Raw genomic sequence first — 16,949 nt, forward strand, 5'->3', positions numbered from 1 at the left:
AAATAAATTTGCAACAAATTTCAACCTATACCCAGCTCTATTACAACAGCCAGAGTGCCGAGTACTTGTGTGAGTTCCTGAGAGTAAACATCTTCCCAACACAAACTACAGCTATTGATTTGTCAGGAAGAGGCCCAGTTCTGGAGTTCTGGAGACCCTGATTATTCATTATAAAGGAACTAAAAGAAAAACTGATTTCACTGACACATCTTCTTTTCGTTACCTCCTTAAGGCACTTTTAATCAAACCACACATATCTTAACACCTATATAAACATACAGCACTTTGTTCAGCATAGTTGTATTTTTAATTAACTGTTGTAACATACAAACAAAACGGTCAGTGCTATGTCATTTATCTCCTTTGCCAGCCTCCATGCCTGTTGAGAATAATGTGTGCCTGTAACAGCAGCTGTGGGTCCCATGCTTGTTTGGAATCTGACTTCAGCACAGCGTTGCTGTCTGTCCTAAAAATAACTGAAAGCCAGGCAGCGCGTCCCAGTGACATGGCAAAAGCTTTTCGCCATGCTACTCGCTCCATGTTGATCTCACCAGCCGCTCAGCCACAAACAGCTTTTTCACTGGACACAAGGATGTGCCTTCATTTCCGCTTCTCTGCTTCTGCGGTGAGTTTGTTGTTGGTTTAATCGTTTCATTTGTACAGAGTTTGTCAAGAAATGTAATGTATTGTTGGTGTTGGAGAGGATTAGTGTCATGCTATTATGCTAAATCTTACTAATAGTGAGCCAAAAGTACACAGTGATGCCAAATTTAAAGAAGTTTTACATTTTGCTCAAATCAGAAAGGTCACAGAAGAGAAACTGTTTTCTAACTAAGTTCCAAACTTGAAGCTCTCTCACTGAGAATGTCTTTTTATTTGCACCGTTTGTACAAAACAACAACAAACAAACATTTTATTATTCTTTTTTCTGCATATTCATGTTTTTTCCTACACTTCCAGGTAAGCTCTAAACTCGACCTGACCATCCCCCGCTGAGAGACTGTTTGACATTTTGAAGTTGATCATGGTGCGCAACGTGGACGACCTCGACTTCTGCCTGCCCTCCCATCCTCAGAGCATTCTGGAGGGCTTGCGCTCCCTCTGCTCTCACCCCAAACTGGTGGACGTGACGCTAAGCGCGGGCGGCCGCGACTTCCCCTGTCATCGCGGCGTGCTGGCCCTCTGCAGCGCGTACTTCCACAGCATGTTCTCAGGGGACTTTGTGGAGAGCATCGGGGCGCGCGTGGAGCTCAGCGATGTTGATCCTGACATTCTCAGCTGCCTGCTGGACTTCGCGTACACGGGCAAGCTGACCATCAACCAGAGCAACGTGGAGGGGCTGATCTGCACGTCCAGCCAGCTGCAGTTCCAGACAGTGAGGACCGTGTGCAGCCGATACCTCCAGCACCAGATCGATGCCACCAACTGCCTGGGGATCCTGGAGTTCGGGGCCATCCATGGCTGCCCTGAGGTGATGGCCAAAGCGGGGGCCTTCCTCTTAGAGAACTTTGAGGCTGTGCAGCAAGGTGAGGAGTTTCTGCTGTTGGGAAAGGAGAGGTTGGTTGCATGCCTGTCTGACGAAGGGCTACAAATCCGGACAGAGTGCACCCGCGTGGAGGCCATCCTGAAATGGGTCGGGCACCACAGTGAGTCTCGGCTCGGCCACCTCCCTGAGCTCCTCACCTTGTCCCGTCTCCCTCTGCTCAGCCTGGACTACCTGGCTGACACCCTGCTGAAGGACAGTCTGGTGCAGGCCTCTCCCAGCTGCAGAGAGGCGGTGGAAAAACTTCACAGAGAGGTTAGTGACTTCACACCTTCTTTTCTCTCTTATCTTCATTTGCACAATCTTGAGTGGATTTCCAACAACAATCACGCCTTTTGCTTTTCTAGAAGATGGATTTTGCCCCGGAAAACACGGACAGACTCGACTCCATGAGTCCGCAACCAAACCTGCAAGAGGTGCTGTTGGTAATGGGAGGTCGCTCACTGGACGACTCGGACGATGAAGATGAAGAGGACAGAGACCCAAGACTGCTGCCCAGGAACTGTGCCTTCTACAACACAAACACAAGTACTAACATTTTTATTTTTTGCATGCATCAAAATGTCAACTGTTTAAGTTCAGAATCAGTTTCACAACAGAAACTTGTTGTGAAACATCTGTCAGAGTCCTTGAAACAGTTTGGCAGTAGGTCGTTATATGCAGTGCTGACAGGAAAACAGCTCTGCAGGAATGCGGTCTGGAGGTGACAAAATTGGATCATCTTCTCAGCTCCTCGAATGAGCGTTTTATCGTGCAGAGCTGGAAGGAGACATCCACTTCAGTGTTTTTCAAACTGGATGTTTACAAAAAGAGGCAACAATGCTGTGAGGGCTGTGCCAGAAAGGAAACATTTTTTTTCCGGCTTCTTCCTTTCTTGACCTAGCTTTGACTTACTTTGAGGACATTTCTCCAAATTTCATTTGCGTGCTATTTTTGTCATAACATTTATCTAATTTCCCTCACTGTCAGAATGACGCTCGAACATGAACTCCCGTTTCTTTCTTTTTCTCTGCAGAACAGTGGCATGAGCTCCCTAATTTCCCCAACCCCAACAAGTGGGGCTACGCTCTGGTCTCCCTGAACAATGACGTGTACGTCACAGGTGAGTGAGGGGCAGAAGGCAAATAAATAATGAACGGTTTTGAGCAGAACTCGCTTCTCTTGCGAGGAATGTAAAACAAATGTCAGACTTTTGACAGAGTTCTCTTGTCTGTCTGACCAGGGGGCTCGCGAGGCTCGAACACCAACACCTGGTCCACCACAGAGACCTGGAAGTACATCACAAGAGAGGGGAGGTGGGTTACTGTGGCCCCCATGCTCTGGCCTCGCACTAACCACACGTCGGCAACGCTCAACGGCGAGATTTACGTCATTGGAGGTAAGAAAATAAATACGGTCGTTCGTGCGGTGCCTGAGAATTTTTCTTGCAAATCCCTCTTTGTGTCGCTGTATTTGCTGACATCTATGCGAGCAGGATTCACCCTCATCCCTCATCCTACTCAACATTTTCCTCCTTCAGGTACAACGTCGAATCGCGTTGAAGTTGAGCACTACGACCCTTACAACGACACCTGGACCTTGACGTGCCCCGCCTTGAAATATGTGACTAACTTCACCGCCACGGCCTGTCATGGGAAGCTCTATGTGATTGGCTCGTGCGCTGTGAAGTACAATGCTTTGGCCATGCAGTGTTACAACCCTGTTATAGGTAAGGAGGAGCGCAGCAAACCACCGACGGGGGGGAATCTTTATTGGCAAGAGATTTGCAGCATTAAATAACATTTTCATTTTTTGGGGGGCAAAACACATTGGCAATATGTCATTCATTTATGCAGTCCAGTTGGTGTAGCTCAATTTCTAATAGCTTCTAATAGATTGTTTACTTGCTGTTTATAGTATTTCAACCAAATATTTATTGCTTCATTGTACAATTCCTTAAATTAATCTGCATAGATAAAGCCCCATACAACTACATATTTTAGTATTTGTTTCAACATTAGGCTCTCTTTCCTCATGTGTTGTTGACTGTTTATCATTATTAATCAACCCTTGACAAAACAGCAGTTTTGTTTTTCCCACAGATTTGCAGTTAAAGGATTTAATAGTGTCAACTTATTGTCATTTAGTGTTGACTCATTAGAAGGTAATCTGTTTAACAAGTTTACAGAACCAAAACCTAATTGTTTGTCTTCTTTATTCCTCTAAATGATGTGTTTACATGTTTATTTCTTTTTTTACAGATAGCTGGATCAGCATATGTTCGCCCTTCATCCCTAAGTATCTGTCCTCTCCTCGTTCTGTCTGTGTGGATGGCACTATATATCTGGTTGCTGACAACACTAAGAAAGTCTTCTCTTATGATCCAGAGGCGAACATGTGGCAGAAGGTGGGCTTAGATATCACTGCTGGCTTTTTGTCATAATACAGTAATACAATCCCTTGTATCAATGCTTATTTAGCAGGACAAAGACAAAAATCGTTTTTTTTTAATTCTCTTTTTATTTTTGCCCTAAGCTGTATGTTGACTCTCCCTCTCTCTTCAGGTTCAGCTTCTCCACATGCTCCATGAGAATGGCGGCCTGGTAACACTGGATGGGAAGCTGTTTGTCACCGGAGGCCATTGGAAAGGCATGGAGGGGGACTACGGGGTGGAAGTGGAGGTTTACAACCGAGCGGCCGACACCTGGGAGGTGGAGTCCTTCCTGCCCAGACTTTGGTTCTACAGTGGAGTCTGCACCATCTTCCTAGATCCATCCCAGTGGCCCGAGCTTTCCCCCATAGATTCACCGTAAGGGCCTCCTGTCCTGGTGGGACTAAACTCAGGCTCCAGGAGTACACAGAGACATGTTCCTATCACAACTATGTTACAATGTAAATGGCAGGTTTATCCCAGGATGCCATTGTGACCTAGAATAGTGTGTTACATGATCCTCAGGTCTTCTTGGTTGTTATTAGAGCCTTGCTTGGCTGCTCAGTTGGTGGTTATTTATACTTTGTGTCTTGTGTTTTTGTTTGTTCCTTTTTGTGTGTTATTGAATGGTGCTTGTGAATCATTAAATATTTGCAGAGTATTATTTTTTATTATTGGTTGTATATCACGGGTTTGAACCTGGAAATTTAATTTTAATTTTTTTATTTTTTTTTATTTATTATACTATATTGATCCCTTTAAGGGGGGAATTTGTTGAAATGCTCGAAACGTGAATAAAATTTACTCCTGAAAGCCGGTCAACCAGCTGTAAATCCTCTTTGGGAAGATACTGTTCACTTTGCCTCTAAAGAGACTAGAAACGTGATGATCATTAACCCATCGGAATCCGAGAGCCTGTCCTGCCATGGAAACACCGACCCAGCATTCTATTTCTATGGCAACGGCCCGGAAGCGAGCGGTCACCCTGGCAACCTTGGACTGGTATTAGAATGGCGCTACTTGCCTTCAGTCGCTCCTAAAGTTTCTTCTGTCAGTGATTTATTTTCAACTCTAGTCTTTTCTTTATGCAGGTACCAGTTCAGTCCTTAATGACATGCTAGGTCTGTGCTTTGTAGGAGTCCACTGTTGACTCCTCTCTCTCTCTCTCTAGCCTAAATTGTAGCAACGTCACTGCAAGGTTTCTGTGTCCTCGAATGAAACCATTAAAAGTTTAACGTCGCTTGCTAACATTTTAGTGCTAAAGCTGCGTCACTTTTGCCATGAGTTGTCAACGGGAGCAAGGTGCCCACTCTCCTCGACTGGAGGCTGTGATTCAGGTCGGTAACGGCTGCTGTTGTCCACTGTTAGTTGACGTCTTCCTTGTTTTGACCTTATTATATACAGTCTGCGGTTTTTACAGACTTTTTCAACGGAAGACACGTCAATTTAAGAAAAGCAAAGGTGTAACGCGAGCTAATTAACAAGCTAAATAATGCTATTAAATATGGCTGAATTCAATTTATGCTAGCTACTTCCGTTTCAGTGTGTAGATATCGTGTATGCTGGTTCACTGTCACACTTTCATTGTTTACTGGGGCACTTATAGAACGGAGACACTTTTGTATTATTTTATGTTGCAATGCCTAACGTTACTGTGAAGTCAAAATGTCTGCTGTGTAATAGGCCTATTAAAAACGGTGTAATAACTCAGAGCTTTTACTTTGAAAAGTGACAATAAATTAAGTGCCGAAATTGTCCAAAAAAAGTCAGTTTGGCATTTAAAAAGTTACTTGAGTAAGAGTGCACACATTAGCAACTAAAGTACCTAAAGTATTCATGCAAGATGACCATCTCAGAATAATATGTTTTATAATTGTATTGTAAACATTGATGAAGTAGTGTAAGCCTCACTTTAATGCTGCAGCCGGTAAAGATGGAACTCATTTGAACTAGTTTATATGCAGATGAGTCGTTTAATCCACAATATATCATACTGTTTTTGTTGAATATATTTTGTATTAAGAATATGAATTTGCAAAGTAACCTTTAGAATAATTGTAGTGGTGTAGAAGAATAAAGTAGCAGAAAATAGGCAAGTAAAGTACAAGAAGCTATCTCAAATTTAGCTTAAGTGCAGCTTCAGAGAAATGCTCTCTGATAAACTTGTAAACACTTTACTATACTACTACAGTGGTAGTGATGGCGCTACAGTGTTCAGTAAAAACATTACCTTAATTGATTTTCAGTACATTTTGTTTCCCAGTGGTGGAAAGTAACTATAAGTACATTTACTAGCACTAGTGCTACTGTAGTACTGTGATTAAGTACAATTTGTTGGTGCTACCTACTGCTATTTTACACTTATACATGAGTACTTTTCAGGTATAAATGTTGTGCTTTTTCCACTACATTTATATTTGTTATAGTTACTTTACCAATCAATAATCTTCATAAAACATTTTATACAATATTATGCATTATGATGAAGATGCCCTAAACAATATAAAGTAGTTAAAATGATCTACAGCTCAACCAACTACATGTTCCTTCCATGGTAATTAATTAGAATTTATTATAATGATATTCCAGTAATTACATTTGAGTAAGTAAATGTTTTTGCTTATTCTTTTTTTTATCTTTAGTTAAGTAAAATGGAAATGTGCTATTCCTCCACGGTTTCCCCATCGTCTTGTCTGGAGTTTTCTCTGCTCAGTTAGGTGATGTGTTGAGGTTCCTGCTGTGATTGTAGAAGTTGGAGGAGTCCCTGCTTCACTCTGACGGCAGCTCAGGAGAGAGGACTCTGTCACTTCGAGGTGATGGACACGAGTCCGGTGTCAGTCCCACGCTTGTCTCCACCCGTGTCCGCCAGATCATCACTCGCAACTTGGCAGAGCAGCCAGCTGGTAGGGAAGACTAAACAGAGCTTCAATTCAAATTGAACACACGCAGCACAAACAATACATCTACCTGGCTAGATATCAGTGATCATTAGGCCCTATGAGGTAGGATTGATACCAAATGCATGATCTGCTTCCTTACCCCAGATGGGAGTTCTGAGGTCAGTGAGCTGGAGGGGAGCAGGGGCCCGAGGGAGCAGCTTTCTCCGAGCCAGATGGATCGTGACCAGCCGCCAGTCAAACAGGCCGGTCTCACAGACAGGGTAGGAGTGACACAGGGCACCGACATAGGTCAAGCTGTGGAGCATTATTTACATTTTTAGCATTCGATGTACCCGTGCTATTCTAGCAGAATGTTTGTTCTGTCACGGAAAGAGAAAAAAAACTAAGATGTCATAAAAAAATCATAAATACAGACCAAATTGGATGCACAGGTGATGCCATCCAGGTAACAGTTCATCTGATACATATTATCATCTACTTATTTGTGATTTGAACAGCAATAGACCGACATGTAGTCTTCTCATGAGCATTACAATTATGTCAATGTCAGCGTGTGTAACCACGGTGATGACACCCACTTCATCAAATCCTATCAGCCCAAACACCCATTTCCCAAACTAGCTGTGTCTCCTAGCTGAGGCTGCGTCAGCAGACATTGTTCTCTAATGCGACTCTTACGGGACCTGAAGTAAGTAATACTGCAGATGGTTCATTTGTGCAGTTTTGTTTGGAGATGAGATCAAGAACGTCAACCACACGAGAGCATTGAGTGCAACGAGCGACATGCCTTTTGAAATGGAATATGGTTACAGTAAACATCAGTGTACCAGCGCACTCTCCAGCAGGGAAAGCCTTTCGGGGCTGAACAAACAAACAGTGGGTGAGGTTGAAACAGCTTTGCATGGACTGTAGTGAAAACTGAAGGGGGGGAACGTTCAGAATACACAGCTACAGACTCACCATGGAATTAATGTAACTTGGCACGAACATATGCTTTATGTCATGCATTTTCTTTAATTAGCTGCTGTAGAATTACAGTTTACATATTACAGTAAGTACTGTATAAGCGTCCATTGTGTGTGTGTGTGTGTGTGTGTGTGTGTGTGTGTGTGTGTGTGTGTGAGAGAGAGTGTGGAAGCATGTGTGTTTGTAAGTGTAAATAAGAGAGGGGAGGGTGGTTCATGAAGGGTTTCCTTGTGGTCTGTTCAGGTAGACTCAGACCCCCTGTGCTCGCGAGGACCGGCGTCTCCCTTCATAGCCCCCCATGGTAGCCCCTCCATGTCGCGGCTGCTGTTTTGGGGGGAAAATTGGGAAGGTCACTGGCCTCCTCCCCTGAGACTGTCGAAGAAAAAGCTCATTTTTCGTGGTGCACAAAGCAGCCATTCGTGATAACACTGCCCTCATTCTGCCGCTTAAATCGAATGAACTCCCACTGCTTGCCTCACTCTTGGAACTTATTTTAAAACCAAGGTTATAAATAAAACTTAATTAACTCGGCAGATCTATATAGCGTATTTATTTTGTTGATATTTTTAGATGTGTGAAAAGGCACTAAACAGAAAAAACACAAGCAAGCGATGTTGATATCTGAGTAGCAATTTGAAGAGTGGAGGAGGACTCGTTTCTTTTCTCTAAGATAGCAGAAAGTATAACTGTTAACACAGCCGAATGTTTTTTTCCGGTAGCTTCTCAGAAGTCAAGAGGTTCATCACGAGACTCCTGTTGTGACTCGTCTCTTCTTGCTATTTTTTTCCCCTGCAGAGCAGCATAATTGTTTGGCAGCTCTGCTGTGATGTGATGTTAATGCAGTGTGCTAATCAACGCCCCGCAGCCAAATATATGCTGCCTTTGCTGTGGCATCTGTGTGGAGGTAACATTTAGGTCTGCATAAACAGCTTCCTCCCCCAACATTCACTGCCAAAGGGATCGTATCACTTAATATCCCATCGTATATATCATACGGTATGATCCGCTTCATTTGTCGGCATGTTTTAACGGCCATATCATCGTGTCGTGTTCATTGGCTTTTAGTGGTGCCCTGCAATGATAAAATATATAATGCAGGTAAACTGTATAACCAGATGACATAGTAAGTAGTTAGTCTAGTCTATTTGAAGAGATTTGTCTGATGGAGACCATATCAGTGAACAGTTGGTTGCAGTAAACATGAATAAGGAAATATTAGAACATATAAAATAAATGAGAAAATGATTTTTATTAATATTGATATCAGCCATATACCCGAGCCCTGCCCTATTTACATCCTTTATGTCTTGAGTTAATAGCTTTTACTGTATATTTTGTTGAAAAGTAGCTTTCTGGAAGTGTTGCTGGTCCATGAGATCCTGGCAGAACCTTTTAAACTGCATTGGTCCCATTTGTTCCTACATATTCTATATGGAGTATTGTAATTACATTTTTCCCTGAACCATCCATCCGACCGCTTTCATCCGCTTATCTGGGACGAGGTGGCAGCAGGTAAAGCAAAGTATTCCAGACGTCAGTAACGTTTTCCTGCTCTTCCTGGTAAACCCCGAGGCGTTCCCAGGCCAGACAAGATATTTAATATCTCTAGCGCGTTCTGAGTCTACCCCCGGGGCTTCTTACCGGCTGGCCGTGCCTGGGAAAACTTCTGATTGGAGGTGCCAAGGAGGCCTCCTAATCAGATGCCCGAACCACCTCATCGATGCAAAGGAGCAGCGGCTCTACTCCGAGCTCCCTCCGGATGTCTGAGCTCCTCACCCTATCGTTAAGGCTGAGCCTGGCCACTCTATGGCGGAAACACTCTAAGTCAAAAGCTTTGCCTACCGTCTCAGCTCCCTCTTCACCACAACATTTTGGTGCAACGCCCGCATCACTGCTGACGCCGCACCAAACCGCTTGTCCACCAGATGCTCCAGAAAGCTCCATTTTACCCTCACTCGTGAACAAGGGCTGCTGTCACTTGAGCAGTTTTTGGTTGCATTTGTTGCTGAAAGGCACTCATCGTGGTGGGGACCCGGTATCAGCCTGCTCATACAGTAACAGCCATCCTACGGTCACCAGGTCAGTTCCAAGGGTCAAACAACCAGCCCTTCTAACTACTTCCACCTTGCTCTATACCTTTTGGGATCAGGTTGATGCAATGTGACCAGGTAGTTCTCATTAGTTTCCAGTCATTGTTCTAAGCTAAGCTAATGGGCTGCCGGTAGTAGCGTAATGGCAAGAGAGCAAAAAAAGCGCTACATATGATGCCCGACTACCAAAAGTTTCTTGCTGAAATCCATTTGATGCTCCCAGTGTCAGAATGTCAGCTGAAGCAGGCCCACCACCGAATGGAGGCCTGACAGTTGAGGAACGGAGATACAAAGTTATCCCAAATCCCCATTTCTCCCGGCTTTGACAGAAGACCATTGACGCAATACTGGTGAAGTCACACCTGGACTCTGAAAGCCGTCCTTTGTGTCTCTGTTTAATCACTCAGCGTGATCTCTGATGACCCCAGAAAATTGCACTTGAACCAGGACAAACCTTGACCCAGTCTGTGAGTCGGACGGCCTCGGGAGGATGGAGAACATCTTGGGGTGAATTATGAACCCTCTGTGTTGCTTTTGGAGCCCCGCCAGTGTGCATTTTCTCACACAGACCTTCTATACCATAATGCCTGAACACTTAGCAAGCGGTTGCACAATACTGCAGTGTGGCAGTCAGTTGGATGAAGATAAACTCTCGCTGAATGATTTCTGACACCAACTGCCATTTGCCAGTGCCCTCTGTAATCTTGAATCCCCTGGGTGTCTGTATAAGAACCCTGTCAAACAGAGTTGGAGCAGATAAAGTCTGTTTTTAGGGATTGTGTTACTGTCCCCTTTTACCCTGCACCCCCCCCCCCCCCCCTCTGTCCCAGTTTGTTTTTCTTGCTGGCACAAACCCACTCATTTAGGCTGCAGTTTGAATGGACTGCTGCCAAAAAGTCTGACTCTCCCAACTGTCATGAAATTGTAAAAATTAATTGCCTTCCCCGGAGGAAATATTCTTGAAAGCCCATCCCCCAGCGTTGAATCTTTGATGAAAGTATTCCATCAAACCGTCTCAACGTTTGACGTTAAGGCTACTCGTGTTACCTGACTTTAAAGTCAAGAATTAAGCGCACTTTTCAGTTCTTTTTCACGTGTCAAGAGTGCCTAATCAGGCTGACTTCGATATGTGTGTGTAGGTTTTGTTCAGCATTGTCCTTGCCGGGGGGGGGCATTGTGTTAAGTGCTGCAAGGCCAGCCGCATGCTTGTGAGTACACAGCGTGTATTATTAGTTTGGACGTATTAACACAGATCACTTGTATATCCCCCCCCGTATGCCATCACAGCAGCTGTCCCCACAACCATGAGGTTCACTCCATGGTAACATACTCACAGCAGCCCCCCTCCTTGCCTCCCTTCTCCCTGTTTGTTATCCCACATTGTGTAATTACCATCAGCGATGATACATAAACAGCTTTCACAATCAGCTGGGGCTCCTTCACAGAGTCAGCACTCCGGGGGTAATGTGAGGGGAAGGGGGAAGGGGCATGTTGTTGAAGTGGGATAGTAAGTTTTTTTGGGCAGCTTGGGGGCGATGGACATCCGCTCCAGCTGTGTTTAGGAATCTGACAGATAGTGCACTCCATTAATTCCCTTTATTAAGCCTCTGAGCCCAGGCCAAGCCAGGGAAAACGATTGCAGCTGTAACCCTTCACATGCTGGCTGGACTGTGCACTCAGGGCCGGATTTGGCTTCGCAAGATATGGCTGAGGATGTGGACTAGTTGCTGGACGAGCCTGGAGATGTGTCTTTGTGTAGATAAACAGGCATTGATGCACAATGCCAACACAGTAAGAGAGGAGGGAATTGAGTTCACAAATGCAAAGCAAAGGCCAAAACATTAAAAAAAAAACAGTTGAAGCAGTGGATAAACTGCTGAGTTATCGGATCTCCAAATGTTGTGACATTAGACATTGTGAGAGAATATTGTAATACTAACTTGGTAACCGAAATGGATTGGATTTTGATCTACCACATGAGCAAGGCAACAAGTTTTGGCCCAAACACCAAAGCCTCCACAAAGGCCTTGAAAATGATTCTCTTGTTGCTTGATGGCAGATGAATCAAAGCAAGATTATCCCTTGATGTTGTTTGAAATATTTATCAAAAGAGACAATGCAAGGAGTGGCACAAATCATAAATATCAAGAAATATAAAAAGCTAATTCAAAGCACATTTTAAGATGCTGAGAAGTCTTTTACTTTGGAAACATAAGCAGGGCTCGTGACACAGATACTTGGAAATGCAAATAAAAAAAGAAAAGGAGGCATAGCAACCATATGGAAGCATAAAATGTACCATGACAAAAGGTTGTTTTTGTGTAAACGGCATCTTGAGCATTACTGCATAATGTCAGTAGATGACCTCAAAGAGTCGGGCTTCACTGGGATTGGACTCAGCCCACTTTAGGGGTCCGCGGAGGCTGCTAGAGAGTGATTGTACTCCGAGGCAGATCGTAAATAGCAAGGGTGTTCAGTAAGCACACTTCTGGGCCCCCAGTAAGCCCCTGGGTTAGGGCAGATGGAGGCCTGGGATTACTTGCTTCTCGTTTTACAGTCACTGATGGATGTGTTGCGAAGAACGATGAGATCAGACAAACTATGGAGATAGGGGTGATGAGATTAAATGATGCAAACAGAGCAAGGGGGAGAAGATGGTGATGCAGGAGAGTTCAGTGAATGTGGGGGTCTTAACAACAATGTGTGGCGCCCTCTTGGGAGCTTCCTGCACGGAGCATGGCTAATCCAGAGCAGCCTATGGCCTAGTGCTTTACAGCTGACTGGGGAGAAACACATTTTTTAAAAAGCGTCCCTTCTGTAGTGTGTGGAGCAGAGGAGAAGAGATGGAAGGAGGTCCACACGCTGCAGCAATGCATGAAAACCCTCCACACCTTAAGAGACACCTGGTCACTGAGTGGACAGCAGCAGTGACACTGAGTATCATACGTAGTAATTTGATTAATCAGTGTTATTGCTATAGTTGAGCCAAAATACTTGAAAAGATGCATAATCACTAAAGTCTTGAAAGTTGGTGCCCTTGTTGGTGCATTGATACACCTCTCTGCGTGTAACCGCTGGCAATTGTTGCTCACCAAAACAGCGTGAAACAGGCGGCAGGACTGTGTACCGTGCTGCCCGGCTGCTCGTGAGTGCACGCATACGTCCTTCGTGCATGTGCGCAAAACAAACAAAACAGGTACTCACTCATAAAAGCTGAACGTAGCTACCAGTGGTTCGAAGGCCCTTAACACGTGTCTTGGGTGATCCGATCACAAGTGAACGTTAGACGGCGTCTCCACATGCGTCTCTTGGGTGACGACTTGATATCCGATCAAACCTCGTCGCTCTATATGTGAATGAACATTATTTCCATTTGCAAAGACCAAATGCGTTGTAGTTTGGTTTTTCGGCCGGAAATCAAAAGATGGAGAAGAAATCCAAACAGTACAGACTGGTTCTTTTCCTCTGCATGTCCCAGGCAAGATGTTTGACCCACTCGTGGTACAGATACAGAAGTATCAGCTTCCGTACCAGCAGATTTCAGAATAGCTTCTGTCCTCTGGCTGTGAGACTCCTCAATTCATCCTCCACCCTCCACATATGATCGTTTTTTTGTGTTTTCTTGTGTTTTGTTCTGTAGCAAAATGGGACTGCAATCAGCATTTCGTTGTGCAACCCTGTTTGTACAATGAAATAACCTTGTAACTTGTAATATATCTCGATGGGCTTTTCGACAGTCGTGGACAAAGTTAGCTGACACGATTTGAGAACCAACTGGAGGTGAGAAAAGGGAGGAACAAACGGGGGAGGCGCGGCTTTGATGGCGTATTTTACTGTTTCGTCCTTGTCTGGGACTCATCGGGACATTAAGCGTTTAAACTATACGAGAGATAAGCGCTCAAATGCGTCCCAGACCACCTCGGCAAGTAATTTGAGTGATCGGTGTAGCCCTGCGTTATCTGAATGCTGCATTGTTACCTAATCTCAGAGCTATTTTTAACACTCTTACTGGTAAAGTTTATGTTTTGGTATTTTTTTAACAGAGAGGTAACGGGGGGGGGGGGTTGATAAACTGGGGGCTCATTGTTACACCAGTGATCCCCAATGGGTTCATTTGGGCCATAACTGAGCCTTTTCTATTTATGAGTTTCTTCTTATGAGGGAGAATTTGATTTAGTTTTCGTGGTCTCCCTTTCCCTAAAGTTGTAGCAGCATGAGAGCCCTCTCTGCTGTATACGTTTCCAGCTGTAGATTGTGCTCATGTGCTGTGATAAACCATGTGTGCTCTGGCCGTGGTTTCAAGGTGTATTTATAAAGTGCATGCTTGTTAGTAAGTCAGTGTTATTGCTATAGTTGTGCCAAAATACTTGAAAAGATGCATAATCACTAAAGCTCCACACACAGCTGTTTCCAGGAGTCCCTTTAAACACAGCTGCTGCAGTTGTGTGTGTTTCAAACACTCCGCCCATGTTGTTCCTCCCTTCTCAGTCCCCAAAGGTGTCACCTCAACAACGGGCAGTAAAAGAAGCTTTTGTGCTCTCAGGGTCCTCGCAGAAAAACACCAAAAAGCACAGAGCCGAGCGCACGATGGCCGTCCGTGTAGTTTGACAGTATAAAAATTCTAAAAAGGGCATTTGATGTGTTAAATGTGTTAATAATGGTGGCAAAGTGGCTGGGCTCGGTGTTGAACAGTGAGACTATTGTCTTGGCTCTCTTGGAGCCTGCTGGAGAGATTAAGCACCCAGAGAAGAGATGAGGTACAGAAGTGCAGTGGGAGGGACTGGGTCGCAGGGTTGATTCCGAGGGCTTGGATGGTGGTTTTGGAGTGTGTTGCAGGGGAGGGGGCTCCCTCGCTCTCACTCTCGTCCTCCTCTTTTTTTAAATGAGAAATTCGGCAAGGGCAGCTGAAGGCACGCAGCGTGTTGCAGTGCTCTAGGGCCATGTGGTTTGTATTAGTGAGGACAGGGTGTCTGGCACCAGGATAGAGAGTGGGTGGTGCAGGGGGAGTTTAGGTTGTGTGAGGTTGAGAGGTTACAGGACATTTGGATTTCAGATATGAGATTTCACGATGAGAAAGACCAGTGCATTTCTATATACATATATATTAGTATAAGTATAAGTATAACGTACTGGGATATTCCATAGACTGATATTTCTATATTTGAAACCTAGCTACTGTTCAATCCTCACACTGAATTAATACTAATGCATGATAGCAATAACCAATCAAGAATGCTGTATTTTAAGATACAAAGCTCCCTACACTGACTTTATTATTTGACAAAGAGAGCCCACAGTGAACTGTTGAAAACTGCTCAATGACTCCTTTAAGCTCATCCATTAATCATTGGTACATCCAGATAATTACAGGAGGACGAGATAGACTGAGTTACTACACCCACATAGCATAATGCAACCCAACACATTTGGTGTGCAATAACTCCTTGTGAACGGTGCCATGGGCATAGAGCTCAGTATAATGCAGCCAATCCAATCCAACAGCTGTAAAAGTGAGCATATCACACATCCATGACACGCGGTCAGTAAAACAGTATACAATCAGCTCTGTAGCGATTTGTTGCATTCTGTCACTCGGTGCAGTGCGTGTAAACAATGTACTGTGACGTGCAACGTACTGTCACGTCGTCAAGCTTGCAAAAACTCATTTGTAACCACTCCATCCAGCTGGATCAGATGCTGATGCTGCAGTCAGCAGTGGACTCAGACCAGGACAGTGTATCACCAGGATCCCTGCAATTGCAGACCAAGGAGAGAGCTTACAGGCAAAAACTGCAGGCCTACCAGGAGGCCCAGCAGAGACAGGCCCAGCTTGTCCAGAAGCTTCAGACCAAGGTGACTACGTGAACAAATGGAACCTCGGAAATCTAGAAATTGTTAAGTAAAAAAAAAGCTGTTCCTTTGGCTCAACTTTGTTTTATACAAGGTTCTTCAGTACAAGAAGAGGTGTGGGGAGCTAGAGGAGCAAGTACTGGAGAAGACCTCAGAGTCTGAGAAGATGAGGTTGTTGGTAAGTCTAGACTGCTGCTTCACCTTCAAGGATCAGTATTAGTTAGACATTAATATTCCAATCCAAAGTCTAAAGGGCCTGCTAGGGTCCTCCAGAGGCCAGTCAGCATTATCACAATGTCAATATGTTAGTGTTTACAAAATATTCAAAAGGATGTTAGAGAGCAAATAGTTTTGTTCAACTAGTTATAATTTGGACCATTATGTCTCCATAAAAGTATATACATTTATGCAAAAGAACCATTCAACATATAGCTAAGACACAGAAAACAGGAAAACGCACAGAAAGTCTTCTATGCTCATTTGTATGAATCTAATTGTTTATGCAGGCAATAAAAAGCATTTAACAGCCAGTAAAGGAATCATGCATAACTAAAAGCAAAACATGGATTTGTACTTATATTTAAATGTATGAAATTCACCCAAATATTATTCTTGGCTGAGTGGTCTCCAATGGGATTTCCACTGTAATTATGTTGCTTTACAAATATTAGGTAACTGCTAATGTACCGTGTGTGTGTGTGTGTGTGTGTGTGTGTTCAGCTCCAGGCCCACCTGGACTCGGCCCAGCGTCAGCAGCGGACAGAGCAGGATCTCGACGTGGCTATCCAGAATAAGTCTGCTCAGCTGGAGAAGGAGCAAAAGAGGTGAGTGATGGGCACCGTGCGGTGCGGGTAGCCAGCTCATCCAGCCAATAGAAAAACCTCGCACAGCTTCTGTATTCATAAATTATGCATATTTGGGCGTTTTGGAAAAAGTGCACAAAGTTTGGAATCCAGAAATCCTCTACAGCAGCAGGGAGTAGCTAGTTGGATGCAGACTTTGAGCAGTAAATTCATGGACCAACCCGTTAGAATTTAGCCTTTTTATTTCTCTGTCTCATGTTGAGGAGCAGAAATCATGTGGCAATATTTCTGAGAAATGTGCGGACCGCAGATATTCCCAGCAGCTTTCCCCTGCCCCTGCTGCAGGGCGAAGGCCGAACCTTCCCTTGGCAGATAATCTCAGTATCC

The 16,949-nt window shown here is 44.3% G+C and overlaps 2 protein-coding genes across 4 annotated transcripts in view; both read left to right on the forward strand.

Moving 5' to 3' along the window:
- The first annotated feature begins 543 nt into the window (after nucleotides 1–543).
- Nucleotides 544–4,864, forward strand: klhl30 (kelch-like family member 30). The gene is made up of 8 exons (XM_031872990.1): nucleotides 544–625; nucleotides 961–1,798; nucleotides 1,891–2,071; nucleotides 2,559–2,645; nucleotides 2,766–2,921; nucleotides 3,063–3,251; nucleotides 3,784–3,929; nucleotides 4,087–4,864. Exons 2-8 carry the CDS (start codon nucleotides 1,025–1,027, stop codon nucleotides 4,333–4,335), a joined length of 1,782 nt encoding a protein of 593 aa, XP_031728850.1. The 5' UTR covers nucleotides 544–625; nucleotides 961–1,024; the 3' UTR covers nucleotides 4,336–4,864.
- A 99-nt stretch (nucleotides 4,865–4,963) lies between these two features.
- crocc2 (ciliary rootlet coiled-coil, rootletin family member 2) overlaps nucleotides 4,964–16,949 on the forward strand; it is a 31,523-nt gene continuing 19,537 nt past the window's right edge. For all 3 annotated transcript variants that reach the window (XM_031872958.1, XM_031872959.1, XM_031872960.1), the window contains exons 1-6: nucleotides 4,964–5,290; nucleotides 6,703–6,856; nucleotides 6,998–7,113; nucleotides 15,595–15,762; nucleotides 15,854–15,937; nucleotides 16,480–16,583. In XM_031872958.1, the coding sequence (XP_031728818.1) occupies nucleotides 5,234–5,290; nucleotides 6,703–6,856; nucleotides 6,998–7,113; nucleotides 15,595–15,762; nucleotides 15,854–15,937; nucleotides 16,480–16,583 (683 nt within the window). In that variant the 5' untranslated portion in view covers nucleotides 4,964–5,233. The remainder of the gene's footprint in view (nucleotides 5,291–6,702; nucleotides 6,857–6,997; nucleotides 7,114–15,594; nucleotides 15,763–15,853; nucleotides 15,938–16,479; nucleotides 16,584–16,949) is intronic.

The sequence above is a fragment of the Anarrhichthys ocellatus genome, unplaced genomic scaffold (genome assembly GCF_004355925.1).
Source record: "Anarrhichthys ocellatus isolate YVR2014 unplaced genomic scaffold, GSC_Weel_1.0 scaffold67, whole genome shotgun sequence".
NCBI lineage: Eukaryota > Metazoa > Chordata > Actinopteri > Perciformes > Anarhichadidae > Anarrhichthys > Anarrhichthys ocellatus.

Bases quoted from the DNA above. Each gene is read 5' to 3' on its own strand.
- klhl30 (XM_031872990.1), top strand. From the start codon at position 1,025: ATGGTGCGCAACGTGGACGACCTCGACTTCTGCCTGCCCTCCCATCCT. The intron at 1,799-1,890 runs GTTAGTGACTTC...TTGCTTTTCTAG, and splicing joins TGGAAAAACTTCACAGAGAG to AAGATGGATTTTGCCCCGGA. The intron at 2,072-2,558 runs GTACTAACATTT...TTTTCTCTGCAG, and splicing joins CTTCTACAACACAAACACAA to AACAGTGGCATGAGCTCCCT.